General features: G+C 42.1%; 1 protein-coding gene across 17 annotated transcripts in view; it reads left to right on the top strand.

The window, feature by feature from the left end:
* The window catches only part of LIMCH1 (LIM and calponin homology domains 1), a 307,050-nt gene that overhangs the window by 200,098 nt on the left and 81,680 nt on the right, over positions 1 to 25,272 (top strand). For all 17 annotated transcript variants that reach the window (XM_032496570.1, XM_032496606.1, XM_032496578.1 and 14 more), the window contains exons 4-6: positions 13,492 to 13,598; positions 18,865 to 18,895; positions 20,872 to 20,982. In XM_032496570.1, coding sequence (XP_032352461.1) covers positions 13,492 to 13,598; positions 18,865 to 18,895; positions 20,872 to 20,982 — 249 coding nt within the window. The remainder of the gene's footprint in view (positions 1 to 13,491; positions 13,599 to 18,864; positions 18,896 to 20,871; positions 20,983 to 25,272) is intronic.

Consider the following 25,272-nt stretch of genomic DNA (forward strand, 5'->3'; position numbering starts at 1 on the left):
TGTCCAGCACTCTGATTATCATCCCAGACTGAAACACTATACATCTTAAACAGTGAACTCAACTGAACTTATTTTCAACATCATCTTTCCCCACACCTGTTCAAGGAGACATACTTAGAGCTGGTTGCTAGAATTAAAGAGGTTATAATTTGCAAAGTCCCAGACACCTTATAGGGTCACCATACCTTTTGTCCTTTGGTTCCAGCCCCATTGAAGTACCTTCAAGACCCTGAGTGTATAGGCGAGGGTCCTTTGCAGCCAATTGGTGACCTCTACATTTCTATGCTCACTCCCCACCCTGTGATTTTTATTTCCTCAGATACCTTGTTTTGTGAACACAAACGGCATATGCAATGTGTTAACTCTTTTCAGTTGCCAAGAATGTGCTAGGTGCTATTTGCGAGAGATAATTTGCCCATTAGATTTATTGTATAAATTAAGCCAAACACTAACTTGGAAAGAGGAAGCCAGTATCTGTAGAAAATTTATTATGTCGAATATCTTTTTTTTTAAAACGTTCCTTGAAGATGAAATGTGGTTTCCACTTGTGCACGGTTACAAAGTCAAGAATCCAGAGTTATTTGAAGACAAAACTTTTCTCCACACCTTTTTTGAATTACATAGGAAAAAATTTGGAATAGTAAAGGCGGCCCCAACTTGGATTAAGAACCTGATAAACTTGAAAGAATAAAAGGAGTGGCAGTGATGTTTTCACCAGATTTCTCTTTTTTGCTTCAAATTCCTACTCTGCATACCTCTTCTTCCTTTTCACATATGTTTTAATATCAGCAGAACATTTTAGGTGAACTTTTCTCCAGCCCCCCAACCCCCCAAAAAAACTGCTTCAGGCCACGGTGTATTTTGACGAGTGCAAAGGTTGATTTTGGTTTTTTACCTTATGGTATTTCCTTTCTTGCTGACTTTTTCGCCTTCTCAGCGGAGGGGTTGTGACCTCTGAACATGATAGGGGTAATGGTATTCGGCTCTATCGATGTGGCTCCTGCCCTGCACACTCATTTGCCCTCCGAAAGCCTGTTTCTTTTTCTAATGTCATCCACATGTCTGACCTAGACTATGAGATACTTTGTTCCTGGGGTCACCCCTAACTAGTAAATCCTCGTCTTAACTCGCAGCCCTATAAAGGCAAATGTGAAGTGCATCCTTGCAGTGAAGCTTGAAGGGTGCAGAGGCGAAGCAGTCCCTGGCTGTTTGACTGCTGTAAGCCTGGCACGCCTTGGGGATTGGCATTGCCAGCGTAGGACCTGCTGGGATGGTCTGTCCAAAGGTGGACAGTTTCAGATTATGGGCTACAACCTAAGCGTGATGGCGGTTTCACTCTTATTTGCGTGTGATGTCAAAGTACAAACCATGTGTCAGTAGTTCATCTGGCTCAGCATTTCTTAAACTATGTTTTGTGAGATGTTGAAAGATGTATGGTGACAAAATGGTTTTGAAGTCCCTACGTTTAGGAAATGCTGAGTTAAAATTAAAAGAGTTTCTTAGTAAGGAATTGCTTAGAACTCTTAATCTAAGCATTATGAGCTCTATTTTATGCAGCGTTTTCCAAGCTTTATTTGATCCAGAGCCCCTAGGACAAATACTCCAGGGCAAGGATTCTCACACTATTGTGATAGAGAACAAGGTTTATTGTTGTCGGGTTTTCTTTTTTTTTTTTTTTTTGCAATTTTTATTGTAAAATATACGTAACATTAAATTTACCATTCTAACCATTTTTAGGTGTGTACAATTGAGTGGTATTAAATAAGTACATTAACACTGTTGTTGCAAACATCACCATGAACCATTTTCAGAATTTTTTCATCATTCCAAACGGGAACTCTCTCCCTGTTAAACAATATCTCTCCATTCCTCAGAGCCCCGCCCCTAGTAACCTCCGTTATATTTTCTGTCTCTACGAATTTTCCTGTTCTAGGTACCTCATATAAGTGGAATCATGTAGTATCTGTTTTGTGATGTCTGGCTTATTTCACGTGGCATAATGTCTTCAGGGTTCATCCATGTTGCACAACATGTCAGAATTTCCTTCCTTTTTAAGGGTGAATAATGTTCCATTATATGCATATTCCACCCTTTGTTTATCCATTCATTTGCTTTTGGATAAATGGTCTGGTTTGTTTCCACCTTTTGGCTTTTGTGAAATGAACATTGGTGTACAAGTACCCGTTCTGAGTCCTGCTTTTCAGTTCTTTCAGGTACATACCTAGAAGTGGAATTGCTGGATCGTGTTGTAATTCTGTGTTTAACTTCTTAAGCCACTGCCAAGCTATTTTCCACAGAAGCTACACTATTTTATATTCCCACTAGAAATGCATAAGGGTTCCAGTTTCTCCACGTCCTTGCCAACACTTTCTCTGTGTGTGTGTATGTTTTTTAAATTAGTGATTCTACTTGGTGTAAAATGGTATCTTGTGGTTTTGATTTGCATTTTGTTGTTGCTGATTGTTTAATGTGTGATCCAATTTGGGCTGATATGTGATCCTCGAGCCATTAACTACACAGTTCACATGGTGTTCAAGTTGGACAGCATCCAAAATGGTGTGTACCCTGTGCAATGAAATGTGCCCATCAGTCACACCCTTGGATGTGTTTGGAATGCCAAATGGTTATAAAAGTTTCTAAATACTCTTTTCCAATTCTGCATTTATCTCATCATTAGCCAGTACCAAACCCACAGCAGTCCACAGATCACAGTTCAACTATCACTGCTGTGATAAATGCTAAAGTCATATTACATGTCAAATATATGGGTACTGTTTAAGGAAGTATGATGGATGGTTTAAGCAGTTTTACTTTAACATAACTGAAAGCTATTTTTCATTCAACATTCCCAGGTACAATTCCTAAATTATACTGGAAAACAATCTGGCAAGATCACATAATAATGCTGTTTTGGGTGGGGAGGGATAGTTCGGTCATCTTTTGGAGGGATGGAGGCCTTGGAATCTAGACAGTTCCCCTGATAGGCTGGCGTCCCAGCTCTCCTGAGTTAGCACTATGGTGTCGACCCTCAGGTAGGCTTGAATGTCAGGTCCTTGAGAGGAGAAGTAGCTGCTGTGTAGACAATCATGAGTCTGGAATCCAGAAAGAGATAAAATCAAGGTGCTGGAGCTTTGGGAGTTGGGCCCTCTGTTTCTGTAGGTTTCCCTGGGGAAGAAGAACTAGGCTCCAACTGCTGTCCTGGCAAGAGATTGTGCTTGGAAAAGCTCTTCCCACAGAATTAGTTAAGTAACTTAGGCTGGCTTCATTCAGTGGTTGGTCTTTGGCATCAAGCCTGTTAACTTCAGGAAACTGAGGCAGCACTGCTGCTTAGCTCAGGGACTCTTTCAAAAGAACATCTTTAAAGGAAAGTGAAATTTGATCCGTTCTATATAGAATGCTAAAGATGGTAGTGATGATTCTGTGTTCTACGCTTTAAGAACTTTGAGAGAAAAATCCACATCTGGTCCACTTTTGTGCAGGTGGCCAGTGTTGCAAGTTTTGTCTGCCCTGAACCCCTCTCCTGGGAATTGCATTCTCCTTTTGGAAACGGCTCTGGCCCCTACTCCTCCCATCGCCACCGTTGATTAAAACAATTCTTGGCCTCCTTTACCCTGTTCTGTTAGTCACTGTGGGAGGGTCAGGCCAATAAGGGTCTTTTCCTTTTCCTGGGATCTTTTTCAAACTGCAAGGGGAAAAGAGAGTCCTCTCGGGGTGACAACCTTCATGTGTGAGATTGGGAACCTGGGAACCTGGGGACCCACGTGGAGGAAAGCTGTGTGTAGTGAAAGCGAATAAGCCAACGTACAGAGTGAGCAGACAGCAGGTGACGGAATTCCTGGTTCCAAACACATGAGGCCCTGGTTTCCAGTTGTTTCAAAGGGTCAGCTGCCCGCTTACTCCCTTGTGGCTGGGATGCACTGGGCTCTGTAATCCAATCAACCTGTGTCCATCTGGGCCTCTCTCACCTGCAAATAGAAGTCCCAGCTCCTATCATGACCCCTTCCTGCCCAAAGCACTTAGCACATTGCCTTTCATACTATAAACATGCAATTAATATCTTTCAATAAATAGAAAACTTAAGCTAAAGATAATAGAACCTCCCTGCTGGCTCTTTGATCTTCACTCTGACACAGATTCCCGTTTTGCTCCCATTACTGAAAACATGTTAACAGGTGGTTTTCAAATGCCTTAAAATATTCAACTTTATATTCTTTTTTTTAAAAAAGTGTTTAGATACAGAACTTGGGATGGGTGATGTGAAGGGATTTAATTTAACTCTTTCTGTTGATGGAGACAGTGAGAACACGGCAGAGAGATTAGAAAGCAGAGGAGCCTTGTAAAACCCTATGCAAGGATGGGGAGAAAGGCTGACCGGGGACACAGGAAGGATTACCACGTGGGTGCAAGCGGCCCGTGGAGGCGGGAGCTTGTAAATGTGTAGCAGCTCCAGACCCAATAAAGCGCCATTATTTCCAGTAGCACCAGGAGCAGAGCATTAGGGGTTTAGGGTGATCAGTAAATCCTACTCCTTGCTTCCCCTCCCAGCTGAGACATAAACACGGGAGTCAGACAGAGATCAAATTGTCAGCTTTACTTCTCATGAAACAAATAGGAGACCTTGGGTTTAGAGCTACAGCCAAGTGGGTTTTCTAATCCTCACTCCTGAATTCAACAAATTCTTCCACCCATTGCTGGCACGGCTGGACAACCACAGGCCTCCCCGGCAGAGAGGCCCCCTACCACACGGCAGGGACAGACCGGACGCATGTGTCCTACAGACAGGCTGTTGTCCACAGAGAGGAATTCTCAAACTGGCTGAGCTGAGCCTGCCCCGTTGCCTCTCCCAAGTCAACCTTGGGGAGGAAGAGTGCGGGGCTCGGCGTATCATTCCTCCATGAAGAAACAGGAAGAGTGGGCGTACCTGATCCCTCCTAAGTACAGACAAGAGGTGGTTGGCTTGGCCGCCAAGGCTCATTTCTGAGGCTCACTGTTCCACCTCTATTTCCTTTTCCTGATTCTTTCTCCCTAATGGATAGGCAGGAGTGGAATGCTGAAGATGCCAGCAGAGGAGCATGTCACACTGGTCTGGACTGGATCAGGAAGGAGATAAGCCGTGGAGTAGAGGGAAGTGGACTGAGCGAAAAGAGCAGAGTCTGGAGATGAAAGAGCAGGTGTTAGAGGAGACAAGTGAGAAACCTGGGTTGAGGGGGAGGTGGTCCTCAGGCCAAGGATTAGGTGTTGGCGTTTATGATTCCACAGGGCAGGTGTGGGTGATGGTCCTGAAATGGCTGTGTAAGCAAAAACTACTGGAATTGAGGAAATCGAAGAACTGAAAAGCCAAGCTGTTGAACAGGTTGCTGTGTAGAATCTAAATCACCTGGACTGTTGACTGTAGTGAATGGCGCGCCTGTGCTGGGGTCCTCCACCCACAGCGAGTAGGATGGGAGGTCACGGTGGGGAAGAACTGATGGCTCAGACCTCGCACGCGATGAGGATCGCCCGTGAGGGTGATGGCATCAGTGGTCTGGGAGGGCAAGGGAGCTCTGAAACAAGCCGGGTGCCGCGTCCTCCTGACCTGCGGCTTTCCTAGAGAAGCAACCAGATGATCTTCCTTTGACCCGCCGTACCTTTTCTCATAATCTCTTCTCTGCAACACTTCCCAGGGTGTCTCTTTGTGTTTTTCCTCCATTGTTTTTATTCTACACTGCCTTCTTAACTTCCTGCAATCTGGTTTTTATCCTGTTGTTCCACAGAGAAGTTGTCCCCAAAGTCAATCATGTCCTTCTAATCAGAAAATTCTATTCATTGATGACTTACTAGTTTTATCCTAATGATAGAAATAAGTATCAAGTGGAAAACATCTATTGTGCCAAACACTGTTCTTTTCCTAAGCACTTTACCTACATTTTCTTAGCTCCACAACAGCCCTATGACATGAGTAGCCTCATTTTTATGGTGAATGAACATTCATTCATTCCATGTGTATTTCTTGAAGGTTTACTTATGATACATGAGAGATCATTCTAGATAGTATCTAGGTGAGAACAAGAGAGTGCTGAGGCCCTGGCAGGGATCTACTTGGTTTGGTTGAAGACCAGCAGGAGCTGTGCCTGGCTGCGGGGAGAGGGAGTGAGGTGGGGTGGCTTTGCCAGGCAGTGGCACCAGCTCCTGTCGGGCCATTAGGCCACTGTAAGGACTTGGGCTTTAGAGGAGAAAACTGAGGTGGAGACCACGTAGGCAGCTTGCCCCAGGTTGTTCAGCGGCTAAGTGGAGGAGCTGGGGTCCTTCCTAGATGTGACGCTGCCGCATTGGGCACTGGGCCCAAGTGCTCCCTGCATAGTGCTCTTGGTTCCTCCCGTCAGTCTTGTCTGGATCTTTTCCTGCTCTCATCTGCTTCTCCTCAGGCACAGGGGGTTCCTCCACCTCTAACCATCCTTTAAACATCGGTGTTCGGGGTGGCCCTGTTTTAGTCTTCTGCTGTGTCCTCACCCCAGTGACTTCCAATCCTGCATGTTCTGCTGGGGCCTCACTTCTGAGCTGTAGACCCAAATATAAGCTCCCAGTGAGCTGTAGCTTTGAATATGGAATATTCCAAGCTTACTTCATTATTTCCACTTCTCACACATCTCCCCTCCCTCCATTCTTTAAGATCGTCTCAGTGGCTAAGAAACTCCGCGTCACCCCAACCCCCTCTCCTCGTCCTCATCCTCTGCTCAAACAATCCGCTCAAGTGCCAAGCCAAGGAGGGGTGCTCACGTCCTTGCCCTTGTCTGCCCCTGCTGCTTCTGGATGAGCTCAGGCTTCCACATCCCTCCCCGAGCTCTTGTCCTTCTCTCATCCTCAGACCCTCTCCTCCACCCAGTGGATCTCTTCTGCTGCCACCCAACGTGTTCTCCTAAAGTAAAGGTCGGATCCAGGACTCTTCCCACCCTCATCAGCTGGCCTGGATTCCACACTGCCTAGAGGACAGTCCTTCCCAAGTCTCTCACAGCTCTGTCGAGCGTGCCTCTCATAACTTTCTTCCCCTCCCAGCCTTTCATTCTCTCCCTGCAGCCCGCTGTGCTTCTGCTCACTTCCCATCCATAAATTTTTTTCTTCTCCTTCAGGCAGCCACCTTCTGGGTCAAACTTCCCCAGAACTCCCCCAGGCAGAGTGAGTGGCTCTTGCCTCTCAGTGGAAGGCCTAGTATCCTCATTAAGTGCTCCTGGCAAATCCAAATGCACTGAAAGTCAGGTGAGTGCTGACTGTCGCTGGACATCCGCCAATTCCTGGAGCCAGGCTAGAACCCATGCAGGTTAGGAGAGCAGCGGTGCACACACGGCAGATACAGGAAATCCCCGAATTCTGTTCATTGTGGGGCATGTTCCTAGAGATATTTTGATAATGTCTTCCTTAAGTTCTGAATTTCAAAATTGCACTTCTGTTAAAGGGAGTTTGTTTGCTTCACATGCAGGAAACCTAACAAAAACCATTAAAAAAAAAAAAAAAAAAAAAGCCTGACAGCTAGAAGAGAAAAGTCACATTGGTGTTAGTTACTGATTTTCCAAAGAGGTCCAGGTCTTCTCTGCTGCACTCGCAGATCTTTCTGAGATATCCTAATCCTTATAAAAATTTTTGAAAGCAAATATTTATTATAGAAAATATATTAAAATAGTAAGTTCACCATATGCAGTCTTAGTTTACATGTTGATATCTCAACCTAGTCTTTTAAAGAAATTGAAGATTATACGGATGCTTTGTATCTATTGCATTTTAAATACCTGGCAGTATAGGTATCTGGGTTCATTGGAAACTCAAATGAGCCCCAAATGAGCATTACCTTCATTTTCTGTGAACTCCAAATCCATCATCATGTTGCCTTTTCCCTATGGGCTGTAAGGGAAGTAAACCAAGGAGATTGGACAGAGCAGGGGGCTTCTCACTACCTGCCTGGTTTCCCTAGAGAACCACTGAGTACCATCCTCCGAGCCAGAGAGCTGCACGCTGCTTCACAGTGGCCCAGGGAAGGAGATGAGCCACTTTCTAGTGGGAAATGACAGCTAAGGGAAAGGTAGCAAGAAGGTCCATGCGTGTCCTCTGAAGACAGGAGAGAAAGACCTGGGTGAGACACTGAAGTGTCTCAGGGGGCTCTCAGGAATGAATTGCTGACCCCTCCCCTCTCACTCCTGCCCGTCCTTCCCAAGGTGCTGCCTTGGGCTTAGGAAGCCTTTTCTATGTTCTCTGGAACCTTCCATCCGCTAGAGCCTAGAGCATGTGCCTGGTCTGAATGTACTTTCCCACTGAAGCGTTGTTCTGCTGAGTGGTTAGGTTCTGTAGTGTAGTTAGGACTCCTCTTTGGGTACATTTTGGATTAAGTTAGCTTTTCTGGCCCAAACTGAGGACCACCATGCAAAGATTATTTCTGTGAGATAATTACAAATGATGACTTACAAGCCACCATCTTACAAAAGAGCTTTTGATACATAGCTTGCACCTAAGTTTGAAGCAGCCTGTATAAAAGTGTCAAGCTGGCGATTCCTATCATTAGCTAAACAGCAATAATTGCAATTACCTTTTTTTTTTAACCATCTCCCATGTAACTGGCAAGGGCTATAAATACACACCGTGTCTGTTTTTTACGGGTGTAATGGATGAAGAAACTGTTCTTCATTTCATCCTCTGCGGTCTCTTTTTGACTTGAGTTGACAGTAATGTCAATAATAATGCATAACTCCTATATGAGTGCCCAGAAGGTGCCAGACCCTAGGCTGTGTTCTTAGTATATAGTTTCTGTAATGCTGACATCCCTATAAGGTTGGTGGCATCCCCCACCTCACAGATTAGAGATTCCAGAATCGGAAAGGTTAGGAAACATGCCCCAGGCCACATAGCTAATAAGCAGGTAAGGTTGGGATTCTAAACGGAGTCCTCCTGACTCCAAAGCTTTTGCACTGTGTTCCGTGATAGAGTTGTTCTTCTCTCATTTTCATTGTTTGATTAGACATTTTTTCATAAACAGACCTCTGTTTATGTGTATCTTGAACAAATCCATATATTTGATAGATGGTGAAGTTGAATCCTGGAGATAAGATACTTCTGTTGTAAGTCCTTATTATTTCATCTACTGGAATGTCAACTCCATGAGGATGGGAAATTTTTGTTGTTGTTTTTCATTCTTATAAGTGCCTAGAATATAGTACTTAATTTATTTTCGATATTTAGTGAGCACCTACTACATGCCAGGGCCCCTGCTACCCCCTGGCGGTAGAGACCATCCTGGGCCTGCCTTCACCTTGCCTTCGGAGGAGAAGGAAGTGGAGAAAAGTACAAGGTCTTCTTCAAAGAAGAGGCCCCAGCCGGGGAGGGCAAAAAGCGCAGGCCTCCACCCCACGCCCCTGGGGAGTGTTTTCATACAGAGGGCAGGCCCACAGATGAGTGAAATGGGAAGCCACTGGGCCAAGAACAAGGAAGACTAAATGCATAGTAGTTACATAAACAGCAGTATAAATCTATATATTAATACTAGTCAAGAACAAAGTGGACTCTTTTAGGAACTTTATGTTCCGCACCTGTGTTGCATTGAGACTCATGTTACAGCACTTTCCCGAGAGCCAGAAATGGTAACTTTCCATCGGTAGCACTTGAGCATTGACCTCCAGGACTTTGCAGTGGTTGTCTCTGAGGTGGCCATTATTTTTCCCTTGAATTGATGAAACTGGTTTTGCAAGTGAAGCCACAACCCTATGGAGTTGAGTACACTTTTACAAATTTAAAAACCTTTTCTCCAGACTTGGGGGAGAAATTTCAAGTGTACATAAAAGTTAAAAAAGAAAAAAAGGCACAGTGAACACCTGAGTAACCTGGAACAGGGCCAGTGGACTGCATGCAGCCTGTGGGCCCAATCCAGCCCAACGCCTGCTTTGGTAAATAAACTGAATAGAAATGCAGATCATTCCCATTTGTCTATGTATTTGTCTGGCTACAATGACGGACAAAGCTGAGTCATTTTGATGGAGACCACCAGAGGCCCACAAAGCTATATTGACTATCTGGCCCTTTATAGCAAAAATTTGCCAACCTTTGAGATCTAGATTCACTGATTGCTAATATTTTACTGTATCTGCTTTATCTCTTTCTCCATAACAGGCAGACATCATCCCCTCTCTGTCTTTTTCTCTCCTACACGTGCACACGTACATATTTTTTCTTGAACCATTTGAAATTATGTTATAGTCACAACTTGTCCCTAAATAATTCATACGTTCCCTTAAAAATAAAGGCATTCTCTCATATAATCACAATGCCATCATCATCATGCCTAAGAAAATTAACATTCAATTATATCATCCAACAACAATCCATATTTAAATTGGATTTTTATAGCCTTATCTGCTTTCCTTTTTTTGGATCTAGGGTCCAATCAAAGGTCAGACGGTGCATTTGGTCATCATGCCTCTTCAATCTCCAACTTTTGTTTTATCATGCATTGTCTTTTTTGAAGAGTCCTTTAAAAACTTCTTTTGAAGCCTAATTCTTAATGAGTTTGCAATACTACATTAGTAAGAGCTGAATAGAATAGTCACTGTGGTGAATCAGTGTCTCCACTCCTTCTACCCCAGGATTGAGACGCTGTTGTGTTACTTGGCTTCTGAAGCTAAGACACTAAGACATTAGTCTTGCTTGGAATTGAAATGTGGAAAAAACTCAGTGTGAAGAGCAGGGCAGATGGGAATTTGCAAGATGCATCTTCTGTAATTAAAGGCACAGTCCTCCCGCCCGCTCCGGTCGCCACCCCTGTTAGCTCTTGGCTGGGGGCGGGGGGGCTCTTCCTTCTGGCTTTTCTCCTGACTGGGGTCTGGCTCCCCTCCAGCATCATCAGGTTGCAGCAAGGAGCTGAAAGGAGACCTGCAATTCTTTAAATCTCCTAGTCTAAACTGTCCAGCCTGGCTGGCAACACAGTGCTTCTGTGTTTGCAATCTGTGTGCTGAAGACAGCATGGCACTCAGGGGCGTACCCAGGAATGCACGTGGGGAGGGCACCTTCTTGTCTCTCTTGAGGATCTAAGGTGCCAGTCATGGGCTTCTTACGGAACCACACGGTGGTCACAGGTCTGCTCCTTTCATTTTGGTCCCAAATGATTCCTAGAGAGTTCCAGGACCCACCCTTTGCTTTCCTCTGGACAAGAATCCCTCAGAGCTCAGAGGCCAACCAGAAAGATAGCTGCATGCCCTAGAAAGAACTCACCTGAACATCTACAAACCCCTGGAGGTGGGAGGGAAAAATAGAGAAACTCCACAGAGAAACTGGATAATTTTAAAATGTGCAAAGTTACTGGAGGAGAGACTGGCTAGGGTGTGGATGACTTCAGACCATGAGCAGCTCACTGTCAGTCTACAGGAGGTCTTATGAATGGTGGCAATTGCCTATTGAAAACATCCAGGGGAACAGGAAAGAAAACCTTCTGGAATGGGCCACCCTCCAAGGGGGGAGACACTGTGCTATCTCCTCATTGGTCTCCCTGTCTCCTGTCTGGTTCCTCCCAGGTCCTTCCTGCACACTGTCTACCTCCCCCAGGTCTACCCCCAACAGTCTACTTATGCTGCAGATCTGGGCATTCATTCCTCAGATCCTTGCCCCTCAGTGACAACCACAGCCTGCCTTCCATGGCCTTCAAAGTCCCCATGATCAGCCCCTGACTCCATAGCCTCATCTTTTTTGGTGCCAGCCTCAGATTTGAGGCTTGAGTTCTTCATAGATCCCATGTTGTTTTGAACTTCCATCCTTTGCTGGCTGTGTGGCCTTGGGCAAGATGCTTAATTGTTCTGTGCCTCACATTGCTCATCTGTAAAATGAGGATAAAAGTAGCACCTACCTCATAAGGCTGTGCAGGGATTAAATGAGTTAATATATGTAAAATTCTTGGAAGAATGCTTGGCGTGTAATAAAGGTGATATAAAGATTGGCAATTTATTGCTATTGCTCTTGTTTTGAGCCTGGATGTATTAATTTTTTTATTGCTGCATAATACAATCACTGTAAACTTAGCATCCTAACTCAACACCCATTAATTATCTCAGTTATTATGGACATGGCATGACTGAGTTCTTTGCTCAGGGTCTCATAGTGCTGAAACTGAGGTGTTGGTGGGGGCTGAGGTCCTACCTGAGCTTCTTCCAAGCCTCTTCCAAGCTCATGTTGTTGTTGACAGAATGCATCTCCTTGAACCCATAGAACTCCTAGCCGGCAGGAACTCTGACTTTACTTTCTTTTAAAAGCTCCCCTGATTAGGTCAGGCCCAATCTGAGCATCTTTCTTTTGACCAGCTCAAAGCCAGCTGGTTAATCACATGATCACAGAGTGATATTCCATCACAGGCACAAGTTCTACTCACATGCAAGAGGAGGTGATTGTACAGGTTGTGTTCACAAGGTGGTGAGATTCTTGGGGGTCCTCTTAGAATCCTGCCTACACCCTGGTAATTGGGAAATACTGTGCTTCTTGTTCGCTTTGTTGAATTGCACATGGATGAATATATGATTCATTTACCACTGCCATCATTTCAGATTTTCGTAGCATCTTTTCTTAGAGCATTTAGATGGACTCCCCTTGATCAGAGCCAGCCTTGATCATTCCTTTCTTGTAGTTTGAACTACCTGATGGGCCAGTTAACTCGTCAGAAGTCTTTTAGGAAGAGGATAATTAGAGGCTTGTAGCTGCTGAACCTGCTGCTAATATCCTGGAACTCCAAAAGGGCGACTCACAATGTGCAGTCCCTTCCAGAGCCATTTGTTTGTTCTTAATGACTCCCAATAGATGAAGACCAGAACCATCCTCAGCTGTAAATTGTGCCTGCCACTCTGCCAGTTCAAAATAAATTTGTACCTGCTGGAGAGATTTATTTTACTAGGAAGAAGATCTTTGACATAATTTTTGAAAGATTTCCAGGCCTTCTCACTTTTCCCTTTCCAATTAAGTCTAGATTTTCTTCCCATTTAATTCAGTTTATAGTCCACAAAGAGGTATTATTGGGCAAAAGCCACTGATGAAGTATGTATTTTTGAAGATCAATTAAAAAGAAAAAGTTGTCAAAGGTGAAAGTTGGGTAGTAAAACCTATTTTTAAGAAAAAAAATACCAATTTTGAACGAGATTCTAGGCAATAAGACATGGACAAAACTTTAAAGCAATGGGGGTTCTTGAGTACTATTCCCCTCAAATTGCTAAGTTCTGCTTTTCAGTGGCATTTAACTTACAGTTTTATACAAATGTGTTAAGGTAGAGGGGAAAACAAGAATTTGATATAGCTGTGGCTTTAGAAGTTTGAAGTGTCTATTTACTCCAGCATTTCCTAAGCAAGTATGATTTTTATTATCCAACAAGCCATGACTCACACCTGACTCTCACTGCCTTAGTAACTGACATGTCTCTAGTAATTTGGGCTACTAGGAAGAAAGGCTGGTTCATAAAGATAATATAAAATAATATAGACTTAGATTTCTTTTCTTCCTTCCAGGACAATATCATATTATTCTTGAGAGGTTGTAAAGAGCTTGGCCTTAAAGAATCTCAACTTTTTGACCCGAGTGACCTGCAGGATACGTCCAACAGAGTAACAGTCAAGTAAGTAATGCACGATTTATGTCTAAGGGAAACCCATTTATGGTTAGACTTGCAGGTTTCTGATGATGTTGTAAGGTCTGAGAGGCAGAGAATTGGGCGTGCCTAATAAAATAAAAATGTGGAGGTAAAAATTCATCTTTCAAAACAGGATGCGTTGGCCTTCCCTTGTGCATAGCCTTCATTCTGATTAAACATAATTTTTTGAAATGCAAAAATCATGCATGTAGAGTTAGAATTTTAGAGACAAGGAGAAAAAAATGTTAGGTGAAACTTAACAGAGGGAGAGGCAAGAGAGAAGTCTACACAGAATCTGTTCGAGTTAGACAAAAAGCTTTTATTGGCTCCAACTGGGCATATGAATAGGCTCTTGGAAGACTGCAAACTCAGTAAACAGATCTGAACCCTGTTTATTATGCAAAAAAGGCAATATATTATGGAGAAATCTCTTCTTCATTTACATTTGTAACTGTTTTCACATATGTGTCAGTGATCAAGTTGTTTGAAGATGGATCATTAGCCATTTGGCTATTGTTGACTGTATCTATTCAGGGGGCCAGGTTTGGGGCCAAAGAATTCTTGGGAAAGAATGTTATAGTAAAAGAAAAGCAATGTGCTTCTCTATAAAGAAATAGCTCATGACCAGCGTAATGAGAAGAAAAGTCCTTATGACATGGTAGAGATAACTTTCCTGTAGTTTAGAAGTCCTTTAGACTCTACCAAATTCATATAAAACACTTTCCAAATTAGTCAAACAATATTTGGCATGAATATGCTTTAATAATAAGCTTAATTACATAGATAGGGTCTTTGGATTGGCTACACATCTCCTTTTCATGACTTTTGGGTTATTTTATTATGAAAGGGCAGAAAAGAGAGAGAAACCAAAATTCAGAGCTGTTAATTTTTCACTATTTGCCGATACTGACTTTTTTAATGATGAGGGAAAATAATTGGGAAAAAAATGGAAACTACTAAATGAAATCAAGTTGGAGTTGATATTGTATTTTATGATGCATGACTGGGAATAAGGCACAGTCAGCCACAATTCTCTTAAAGTCACTCCTCTGTTGTCAGTGTGCCTTTTGTGGGGGCGGGGGCCGGTGGGGAGTATAATTGACATACACCATTATATTAGATTCAGGTGTACTACATAATGATTCAGTATTTGCATATGTTGCAAAATGTTCACCACAATAAATCTAGTTAACATCTGTCACCACATAAATTTTATTTTTCTTGTGATGAGAATTTCTAAGATATATTCTCTTAGCCACTTTGAAACATGCAATCCAGTATTATTAAGCATAGTCGTCATGCTGTACATTACATCCCATAACTTGTTTGTCTCATAACTGGAAGTTTGTACCTTTTGACTTTTCTTTAATATTTCTCATGGAAAATTTTTAGTTAAGGGCAAAAATAACAGAAGAAAAATTACTATGTTCAAATGTGGAAACCACCCTTAACTTCATTTTAGTCCTCACATGCTCCATTTATTTCTGTACTTAAATCCAACCTCTATAAATCATTATTCATGTTAGGAAATTGTTTCAGGTTCTGCCTCATCTCACATTCATAGTTTCACCTGGGTGGCAAGTGATCAGAAACAATAGTAACTGTGTGACATGGTAGGTAATAATTAGTCACACACACATTGCTTTGGGGGGTGAAGGAAAGTTCATTTTGACAGTGTTGGCAGCTGCATTTTTTTTTAAGAGCCACTCTAAATCAATATGTTACTAAACCAGAAGACTTCTGAGACTGGTTGGTTTTAGAAATTCCAGAAATCATATTACCTTTATTGCTTATCTACACAAACTGAGCACCAAGTACAAATGAACTTATTTACAAACCAGAAACAGACTCACAGACATAGAAAACAAGCTTATGGTTACCAAAGGAGAAGGGGGTGAGGAAGGATAAATTGGGAGTTTAGGATTAACATACACACACTACTATATATAAAATATGTAAACAGCAAGGACCTACTGTATGGCACAGGAGAGTCTATTCAATATCTTGTCATAACCTATAATGGTTATAGGTTTTTTGCTGAGCACTTGAAACTAATGTAACTTTGTAAATCAACTCTGTTTCAATTAAAAGAAAATAAACTGGGCATCAGGAAATCTGGGGTCCCCCCTACATCTGCTGCTCCCTAGGTCTACAATCCTAGGCAAGCTCCCTTGCTTCAGTAGGGTTGTGTCTTCATCAATAAAATGGAATTGGACAGAATGTTCCTTCAGGTATGATTCTAGCTAATGCTTGCTCATGCAGATCTGGGAAGATGGCTAAACCAACTTCTAAAGAAAGAGACTTTAATTTAAAGGCACAGAAAGCAGCCTAAAGTCACTTAGACCAGTGGTACACACAGTCAGTTCTCAATTACTGGACCAGCTTCGCCTTCTCCTGTGCTTTTCTCTGTCTTTTTTCTTTATCTTTCTCTCTGCTTCTTTGCTCCATCTCCTTCTCTTCCCTGTGCCTCCCTTCCCTTCTTTATCTTACTTCCCATCTATCTCCCCTTTTGCATTTCTTCTCTCATTTTCTTCCCTTTTAAGTTTTCCCTTCACTTGAGTATTATTATTTTCGTTAAACAACACTTCTCCATCACCTTCCCCTATGACTATCATTTTTCATTCCTTCATTCAACAAATATTTACTGAGCAGCTACTATGTGTCAGATGCTTTCCAGTGACTAGAGAACACGCTCCCCATTCACATAGAATTTATACCCTTTGACAAGTAAAGAAGTAAATTTTTTTAATTGCGGAGAGTAGTAAGTGCTAAGGAGAAAGTAAAATAATAATGAAATAGATGATGTAAAAGATAGTGACCATTGCAATATGTGCACTTATCAAATAATTGTGCTGTATACTTTATACTTAGATAATGTTTTATGTGAATTATATCTCAACAAAACCAGGGGGGATAAAAAAGGTGGTCAAGAATGGTCTCTCTAAAGAGGTGGCATTTCAGGTGAGGGGTCACACATGAATGAGAAGCAAGAACCAGCCATGCAAAGGTCTACAGGATGTTCAGGGTGGAGAAGGGGCAGGTAGAAAGGCTGGGGAAGAGAAACAAACTTGATGTCTACAAAGAGAAAGAAGAGTAGTCGGTGTGGTAAAGGTAATGGGCAAGGATGAGCCTGGTGTGAGGCATGGTCCAGAAGCATTGTAGGAGGTTGACTTTGGAATAGTTATGGAGAAAAAAATTTTATTTCACTGTATGAATATTTAGAAGAGCATAAAGAACTTTGTATTAAAAATTATACCATAAATTCGTTTACAGTACTTAGAAACTCTAGTACTATGGAGGATTTGGGCACGGAATGAGCTATCTGCTTCACAACTTTTCTGTGAGTGATGTTGGTTTAACTTGCTACTGTCCAGGGCACATTTGTAACATCTACATAAATTGTAGATTTTTTAGCTATGGTAGATGAAATTAGAGTGGCAATGTTTCTCTGCTTTCCCCTCTGAAAGTTAAGCCAAACATTAGCAGAGATGGAGAGCGCCCGACTGACACCAGTTAATAGTGTAAGGAATAAGGTAGAGGGTAGATCTCAAAGAGGAAATTTTGATGCCTTTCTGAAATTGTCTTTTTAAAAATACTTCTTTAGATGAGCTTTCATTGAGGGTAATTTTTCTTACTTTTTTTGTTTTTTGAGAAGTAACTTGAGTAGACTATAAAGAAAAAAAAGAAAGGAAAAGAAAAGAAAAGAAAAGAAAGAAAAAGAGAGAGAAAGAGATAACCTGTAAGTGATGACTGTGTGTAATTTCGTGACCTCTACCTGTAAGGGGTGCCAGACAACGCTGATGGGAAATGTAAACACCATCCAGCAGGGCGTGCAGCAAATACCATGCCAGGGAATCGCAGCAATTGAATGAAAATGAGGATAGCCTTTGGATCGCTCCCAAGAATGTCTCTGAAAAATTTCAAAGCATTTTCACATAATTCGTTGTTATGTGAAAGTCATTCAACAAATATTTTGTAAGCTCCTACTATGTGCCAAGCATAACTTTTTTAGAACTGGGTCACAATTTTAGTCAAAAAACATTTATTGTCAGTGCAGAAAAAGTTTCATGGCCCCTGTTTTTAAGTTGTTTTTCACAAAAATTTCAAATCTTTTTTAGATTTTTGTTTGTTTTCATTTGGGTTTTTTTTGTTTTTGTTGTTAAATTTTAAAAAATCCGTGCAAATATCTCAGCAGATAATGACATTCTTTATGTTAACAGGGGGGAAATATGAAAACATTCTCTTAATCAAATCCAAATTGGACCACTACTTCCTTCAATCTGTCTCTATTGATGGTTTTTCTCCTTAGTATATACTACGTTTTCTACTCCCTTAAACCTCAGTTGACTTGAAGTTGTGCATCTGTTCATTAATATATACTTTGGGTCAGAATATGCAGCAAGAAAGTAATTGGGATCTATATATATGACGGAACTCTTGACTGGTTTATAGTGGAATTACCTTCTACACCTCCCTCGCCTCCCCAATCCCCCACAGCCAGCCTCTAAGCTGAAGTTTTGCGGAAAAAGAAATGCTGCATTTCTTTTCCTAGTATTTGTTGACACGTTAAAGGAACTTTGGGATACTTTGGGAGAAATTTTTACATTTCAATGTATGAATATTTAGAAAGTACCATCCAGTAGCTTTTTTTGTTTATAATTTAAGAATAAACATTTATGTATATTTAAGAATGCATGTGTGTATATTTGAACATAGCACGCATATTTTCCTGCTTATGGCTAATTCCCAATGCTAATTTACGTCCATAGCAGAAAAGAGCACATATTTGGACAGTGTTGCCTCTTCTACGTGTATTTTCTGATTTAATTAAGGTTTTAGACCTTTGTTAAAAGTACTTGTATAAAGAAGATTTTGGAAGTGCAGTCAGATTTCAACTTGACAGTGATATATATAGCAAGGCAAAATTTTCCTTTAACAACTAAGCTTTGAGAATACAAATATAAACAGTCCTAGTTTTAAGTGGAATTCTTCATTTTCCAGATGTTACAAAGCATTCATCTTTCCATGGTGTACTACGGAACTTTAATCCCACCTTATCCTTCTATGTTTTGTTTTCTAAACAATTTTATTTCGTACCTGAAATCCTTAATCATGGACCTTAAAAATAATGTATTCCGCTGACTTCATGATACTTGTTAGCTTTCAGGTACTCCTTAGAGGTGTTGAAGGGAAGATCAGAGTGAGGAAACGGCTATACTGATCATGTTTTCTTTTCCTTTTCCTTGATTAGGAGCCTTGATTATAGTAGGAAGCTGAAAAATGTAAGTGTTTTAACTTCACTTTCCAAACTTTTTTCCTTGTCACTTTGATGGTTCAATGTAGCTCATAAGTTGAATGCCTCTTGAATGCCTTGCTAGAAAGAATCTTTCTTAGAAAACAAGAATATATGCCTCTAACAGAATAATTCACGATTGTGATAGAAATAAAAATGGTAGACTGGGGGTGGGGACGGTTCTCTTTAGATAAGGGCTCAATCCTGAAATAAACAAATGAAAGCTCACGCTCTGTTTGTAATTTGGTTTCTTAAACACAAAGTGCTCTATCTCAGCACTAACGTTAGTGTCTTCCTATTGGTAGGCACAGATGGGACCATTAAATTAAGCAGCTGGGCAAGTTGTTTTGGGGAAGAGATCAGCTTAATATAAATAATGTTGACTGTCGTCGGCCTGTGCCTTTTGTGTATTTTCCTATTAATCTTTTGAGTTTTTATTAGTACTTCCCCAAATCAACTTTTAAGAGTTAGATCTGATTTTCCAAAGGCAAGTATGTTAGTGCTCTTTTACTTTAAGTTTAAATTGAAGAATGTAAGAAGCGGCTTCTGTATATAAAATTTTTAAATTGGCTGTGACCCTCCTCTTTAAAAAAAATTTCCAGACCGCTGTTATATTTGAGTGACATTCTCATTGTTATCTCCTTTTTCTTCCTCTGTAAAACCAGGGATATATGCCATTTTTCATCATACAGTTTTAAACAGAAAACCTACCATCTAACACACATCACGGTTCTGTCGTCCATTCTCCTATTATTCTTCTCAAGGGAGCCTCATAGTCTTAGCACATATTAGTTATTTTATGGTCCTAGTTCATGTCCTGACATTTGCAATTGTCTGTTCGCTGGAAATTTATTTGTAAGCAATGAGTTAAAGAAGAATTTCTGGAAGTTCTGAAGAATTCCTGAAGTAACATTTTCCCACAGAGGTAGAAAACCAAATGACACCGTAGCACTGATGCACAGAACCATATTGTGGGCCTGCTGCTGTCTGGAAGCGTGAACACAAATCATGTTGTCCAAAGCATTTTCTGGCCTCGCTAGTGGAGGGAGGTACAAGAAATACTTCCCAGCCTGGCTGAAGCAAGAAGGCCAAATGTGAAAACAAAATAATATTCTTAGCATTTTCATAGGCTTCCAGTCCCAATAATTCAGTTTTAAGGAGGTCATCTTCAGCTGACCCCTGCTGGGTTCTGTGGGAAAGTCAATGTAAAGACCATTTATTTGCCTTTGTGGACAGTTTCTTTGGAAAGACAGAACAAAGTTCACTTTGGACTGTAGCTTCAGACCAGTGAATATTCACAGACATCCTTAGACATCCAAGGTTGTTAATTGGCAGTAGCCTTGTCCAGGCTAAAAATTTCCCGTCGCAGATGAGTAGGACTCTAACTGTACCCCAAAGCTACATATCTGCAGACTGCATTCCTCATTACCTTGCTCCGTTCTGACTTTAATTAGATATACTGTGTTGCTCTTGTGCTGGAAACCACTAATTAACCTTGATCACTCCTTTGAAAACATTTTGCCTCTGGTCTTAGAATCTCTGTGCCCACAAGTAGAAGTCACGGGCCTTTAAAAGCACCTCTTGCAAAAGGAGTTGACAACCTGTTTCATTGTTTGGGTGAGGACGCCAGAGTTTCTGAAAAATTTGGCTTCCTGGTTTTGAAACTTTCATGACACAAAAATAATCTTAGAGGATGTATTTTTCCTTCTTGCTGTCTTGTAGGTCACATTCTCACAACCAGATTTTTTCTAAAACCGGAGTCTTATTTCAACTGCTGAGTCGTGTTTGTGTTGACTGACGCAGTCTTGGGTTCTTATTAAAATGATTTGCATGGAATGGTTACCTCTTGGATGGTGGTTTTTGTAAATTAATGTTGCACAGTCTCTCCCCCTGCTTTCCTGCTCAGGGAGCAGTACTGACCCGTTAGCTTAGAAGTAATTCTTTGTGCGTGGTTCTGTTTCCCAGGTGTTAGTGACCATTTACTGGCTGGGCAAAGCAGCAAATAGCTGTGCATCTTACAGTGGAACGACGCTGAACCTGAAGGAGTTTGAAGGCTTGCTGGCTCAGATGAGAAAGGTAACCTGGCTTTCCTTCTTCATCCCATGAGGTTTAGACAAGGCAGGAAGGCAACACAGTTGCTTGTATTTAAGATCATTACAGTTCCACATGGTCGAATTGCACAGGCCAGAGATGCCCTGCCCTCAAGGAAGCAACTTGCTTGTCGCACCGATGACATCTTTCGTGCATCCCACACATACCTGAACTTTTACTCCCTTCTGAGAATGGGGGATCTGAGCTCTCTCCAACTTTAATTCCAAAAGAGCAAATTCAATCTGTCAGTATATGGCTTTGGATACCAAAGAGCTCAGTGCTTATTTTCTTGGGGAAATAATGCCTGAATTAAACAATACAGTATTATACAAAAATGAAGACTTGCTGTGCACTTCCACCCAAGGGTCATTTTGCTTACCCCTCAGGACTTTGGTGTGAGTGAGGTAACGTCAGCCAAGTTCTGGCCTGGGCATCCACCCTGGACAGGCCCTGAAAAATTAGAACCATTCTCTTCTCAGATGTGTGTTTTATGACCATTGTATTTGAATGACCTGGAAATTTGGAAAACATGTTTTACAATGGTCACAGCTTTATTTGTTTATTTAATTATGGGAAAGACTGACCTAAGGTAGGAATTTGTCCAAGAAAGAGTGGAGTGTTTTGTGCGTGGCTGCCTGTGTGTTCCTCTTTAAGATTGATTAACTCACCCAAAGTACCAGCATTACTGGGGAGGGAGCAGCCCCACCCAGCAAGCCTTAGTGAACAGGTAAGGCTCACTGGTAATCAGTAGCATCCGTGGGTTTGGATAAGACCTGTATTGCAGCGCAGGTAATTAAGGACTGGTTCTTCCTCTTTTTTCTAACATGCAAACTAAATGCACTAATGAGACCTTGTTGAGGGACATTCTGTACTTTACAGTTTTTCTTTTAATACTGAAAGCAAGAGTTTGCTCCAACTTTTTAATGATTTATTCTTTTTTCCTTAAAGCTAATAGTTCTAATAGTTCTTTGCATTTGGCTCAAACCAGGCTGGCTCATGTATGAATAAATGGACCAGGCTTTCCTATTGGTCATAACATACATAAACAAAGTCCTTTAAGCTAAATTCCTTTAAAAATAAAATAAACACACCACTCAATCAAACAACACTTTGTTTCTCAGTCTTAACTCTTATTTGTCCTTTAATTTTTCATTTAGCGCAACAGAGTTAAGGATACTTAGGGAAAGTACAAAGGTAAGTTTCAGTCTGGATTTGCGAAATCTAAATGTTTGTTGGTTTTATATTAAATTTGAACTTGGATAGTGATAGATGGATTATCTTTTTTAAACTATTTAAAAGCTCTGCCAGATAGTTTCCCTGCTGGGTTCTCTGGGAATCTGACTTCTTCTCATTATTGATGTTTCTTACCACTAGTCCAGCTCTTCTGTGATCTGAGCCAGCCATTGGTCTCTGCAACTCTCCTAACTTCTCCTTTTGTTCAGTCAGTTGGTTACTAGCAACTGCCTTGAAATCGCCTGTTGTTGTGAACAGCTGTCACCTTAGACGATGTCACAGGACCTGAGGAGTAGTCAGTATCACTGGGTGAAGCATGACTTAACTAAAAATGGCCATCTGTGGCGCTCCCATATCTCTATGTAAAGTTGAGAGAACTTCACAGGTCTATCCAATGCCTGGAAATGTTAGATTTATCTAGAGTGTGTATTGTCTCATTTTATCAATTAGGATTGCATTTGGCTGGGAAATGCAGAAAATTCTACCAGTGGCTTAAATAAGATAGAGTTTTATATCAGACTCACACAAATGTGGTCTGGACGTGAGCAATCCAGGGCTGGTGCAGGGGCTCTGTGGTCATCGGGGCCCAGGCTCCTTCTGTCTTTTTACTCCACCATCCTCAGCTCACAGCCTCTCACCTGCTGGTCCAAGTTGGCTGTGTGAGCGTTAGTCATCACGTCCACATCTGAGCCAGGAGAAAGGAGGGATGAGAAGAAAGGCTTATGCCTTCCTTAAACAGACTTCTGGGAAGTCATGTGCCACCCCTCCGCTCACATCCCACTGACCTGAACTTGGTCACCGATCTGTACCCAGCTGCTAGGAAAGGTGTGGGAAAAGGAGGCTTTATTTCGTCTAAAAACTGTGAGTATTTTCGCTGGAGAAGAAAGGGAGAGCAGATACTGAGGGACAGCTGCAATCTCTTCTGCACATACACAGACCGAAATAAATTTGAAATTAAAAGTTTTTCTTTCACAAAGGAGCCTAGCCAGAAATTTTTTATATTCATTTTTTTCCTAGTGGGAGAAATGTGCATAAAAATGATTAACTATGGTAGCACTTGTTAAGTTCTGTAGTGCAAGTAACACATGTAGAGCCCTTGACAACAGCGTCTGACACACAGTAGGTATTCATAGTAGTCTGCTATCGCTGTATACAAAAAAAGGTCTCTGAAAGCATAGTGACATGGCCTTTTCCTGGGCCTGAATATGTCAGAGAAAGTCTCCCAAAGGAGGGGCACTTAAGCTGAACCAAGGGGAACTACCACAGGACCAGTGAAACTGAAGGAGAACCACGGAGACTGGGGTGGCCCTGGAGATCTCAGGGTCCAGAACCAGAAAGCCAGTATGCTAGATTCTTCCTTTCTCTCTCTTTCTTTCTCTCATCTCTTCCTGTCTCTCCTTGAATTCATCCCCTCCTCCAATAGGTAAACATTCCCTCATAGTAGCGGCCATGGCCAACAGCACTCCGGGGATTACCTGCTTCTAGCTCCTTGCCCCGGAGCAAAGAAATTCTTCTCCCTGGCCCCCGCTGTAAAATCCCTAGAGTGCACTCTGGCCCAGAGCAGGTCCTGTTCCTGAACCAGTCAGTGTGACCCGGGATAAGGGATACCGTGATTGGCCTAAGCCACTGTTTCAGAAGGTGAGAGCTGTTAGTTACCAGAACAAGGGGGTAAAAAGGGGAGAACGTGATGGACAAACAAATACAAGACTTCGTCCTAGAACAGCAACGATGATCAACTTCTCTTCCCTTAACCTGCTTTACCTTTCAGGGTACTGACCATTCAATTTTGTATTCATTAATCAGTTTTTCTGTTTGTTTTTCATCTTCCTAGCTAGAGCATAAGGCCCACGAGGACAGGGTATTTGTTGAATTTGCTTAACATTGTGTCCCCCTCACCGAGACAGGGCTTAGCACATAGAAGATGCTCAGTGGAATGAATAGCTTCCCACCCCAGAGTGTGGTGGGTGGAGACAGGTCCTCCGGCTGGAAAAGTAGAACCTAAAACTCTCCAGAATAGAGTTTAGCCACCTTATAAATCACAAAAGAAGCAGAAAATGGTGAGTGGTAAAACAGAGGCATCTGGAGTTTCTCAGATACCGTAAGTCATCCACCAACCCTAGCTGGTTCTCATTATCTCTGACAAAGGAGGGTAAGAAGAGGACAGATGAGTGAAATAATCCAAAAATATTGTGGAAGCTGGTAGTTCTCACCCCATTCATTAACACACTTTTACTAGAACAACCAGCAGCTAGCTAGCACAGTGGACAGGTTTGGGTCTTATCCCCTCTCCCGGGAGTGCTCTCTGTGGAAGACAGGACGCTGCTGCTGGGCTTCTAGACGGAAAGTGCAGACGACGTAACAGACCCCTAGAAAGGAGCATTTAGGCTGTGCTGGCCTGTGTGTGGGCTTATATCTCCTACTCTCCCCCAAGAGCTTACCTTTAGGTGACTTGACGGAATCCAATAAAATCGTTCATCCCGCTGATGTCCACATCTTTGTCTCCAGCTGAAGAGCCAGCCCCTTGAGGTTTCTCAGGGACCAGCTTGGCCAAGGAAGACCAGAAGTGGCCTGGCTTTCATTTGTCAAACTGGCCCTGCCACTCGGCTTCCAGCTCTCACTTGATCCAAGGGTTTATTCTGGGCTTTCTACGAAGTCAGGAACAGAGCGGCCTTTCTGTTTTTCTTTCCCATAACTGGCTGTGAGAAAGCAGCTGAAGGTCCAAGAAGCATGTTGACTTTCTCTTTTTTCCGTTCCGTTCTCCTGTGGTTTGTCCGGTAGCATCGGGGAGACGTTTGGGTGTTTGGGGATGCTTTCCTGATATTATTTTCTTGAAAATCCAGTGTTGCAATGCTGCACCAAGCAGCTGGTTAAACTATGTCATTTCTAGATGTGACCAGTGGCCCAGCTTCCTGAGTGATTGTCCTCCCTGATGGGAAACTGGGCCCCTGGCATCTAGTTATGGATACAAGTGGAGAAGGAGATGGAGGAGTACCAGCGTGTAGATAAGATTATGTCCTCAAGTGCATTTATAAATTTGGTCTG

This window comes from Camelus ferus, chromosome 2 (genome assembly GCF_009834535.1).
Source record: "Camelus ferus isolate YT-003-E chromosome 2, BCGSAC_Cfer_1.0, whole genome shotgun sequence".
Lineage (NCBI taxonomy): Eukaryota > Metazoa > Chordata > Mammalia > Artiodactyla > Camelidae > Camelus > Camelus ferus.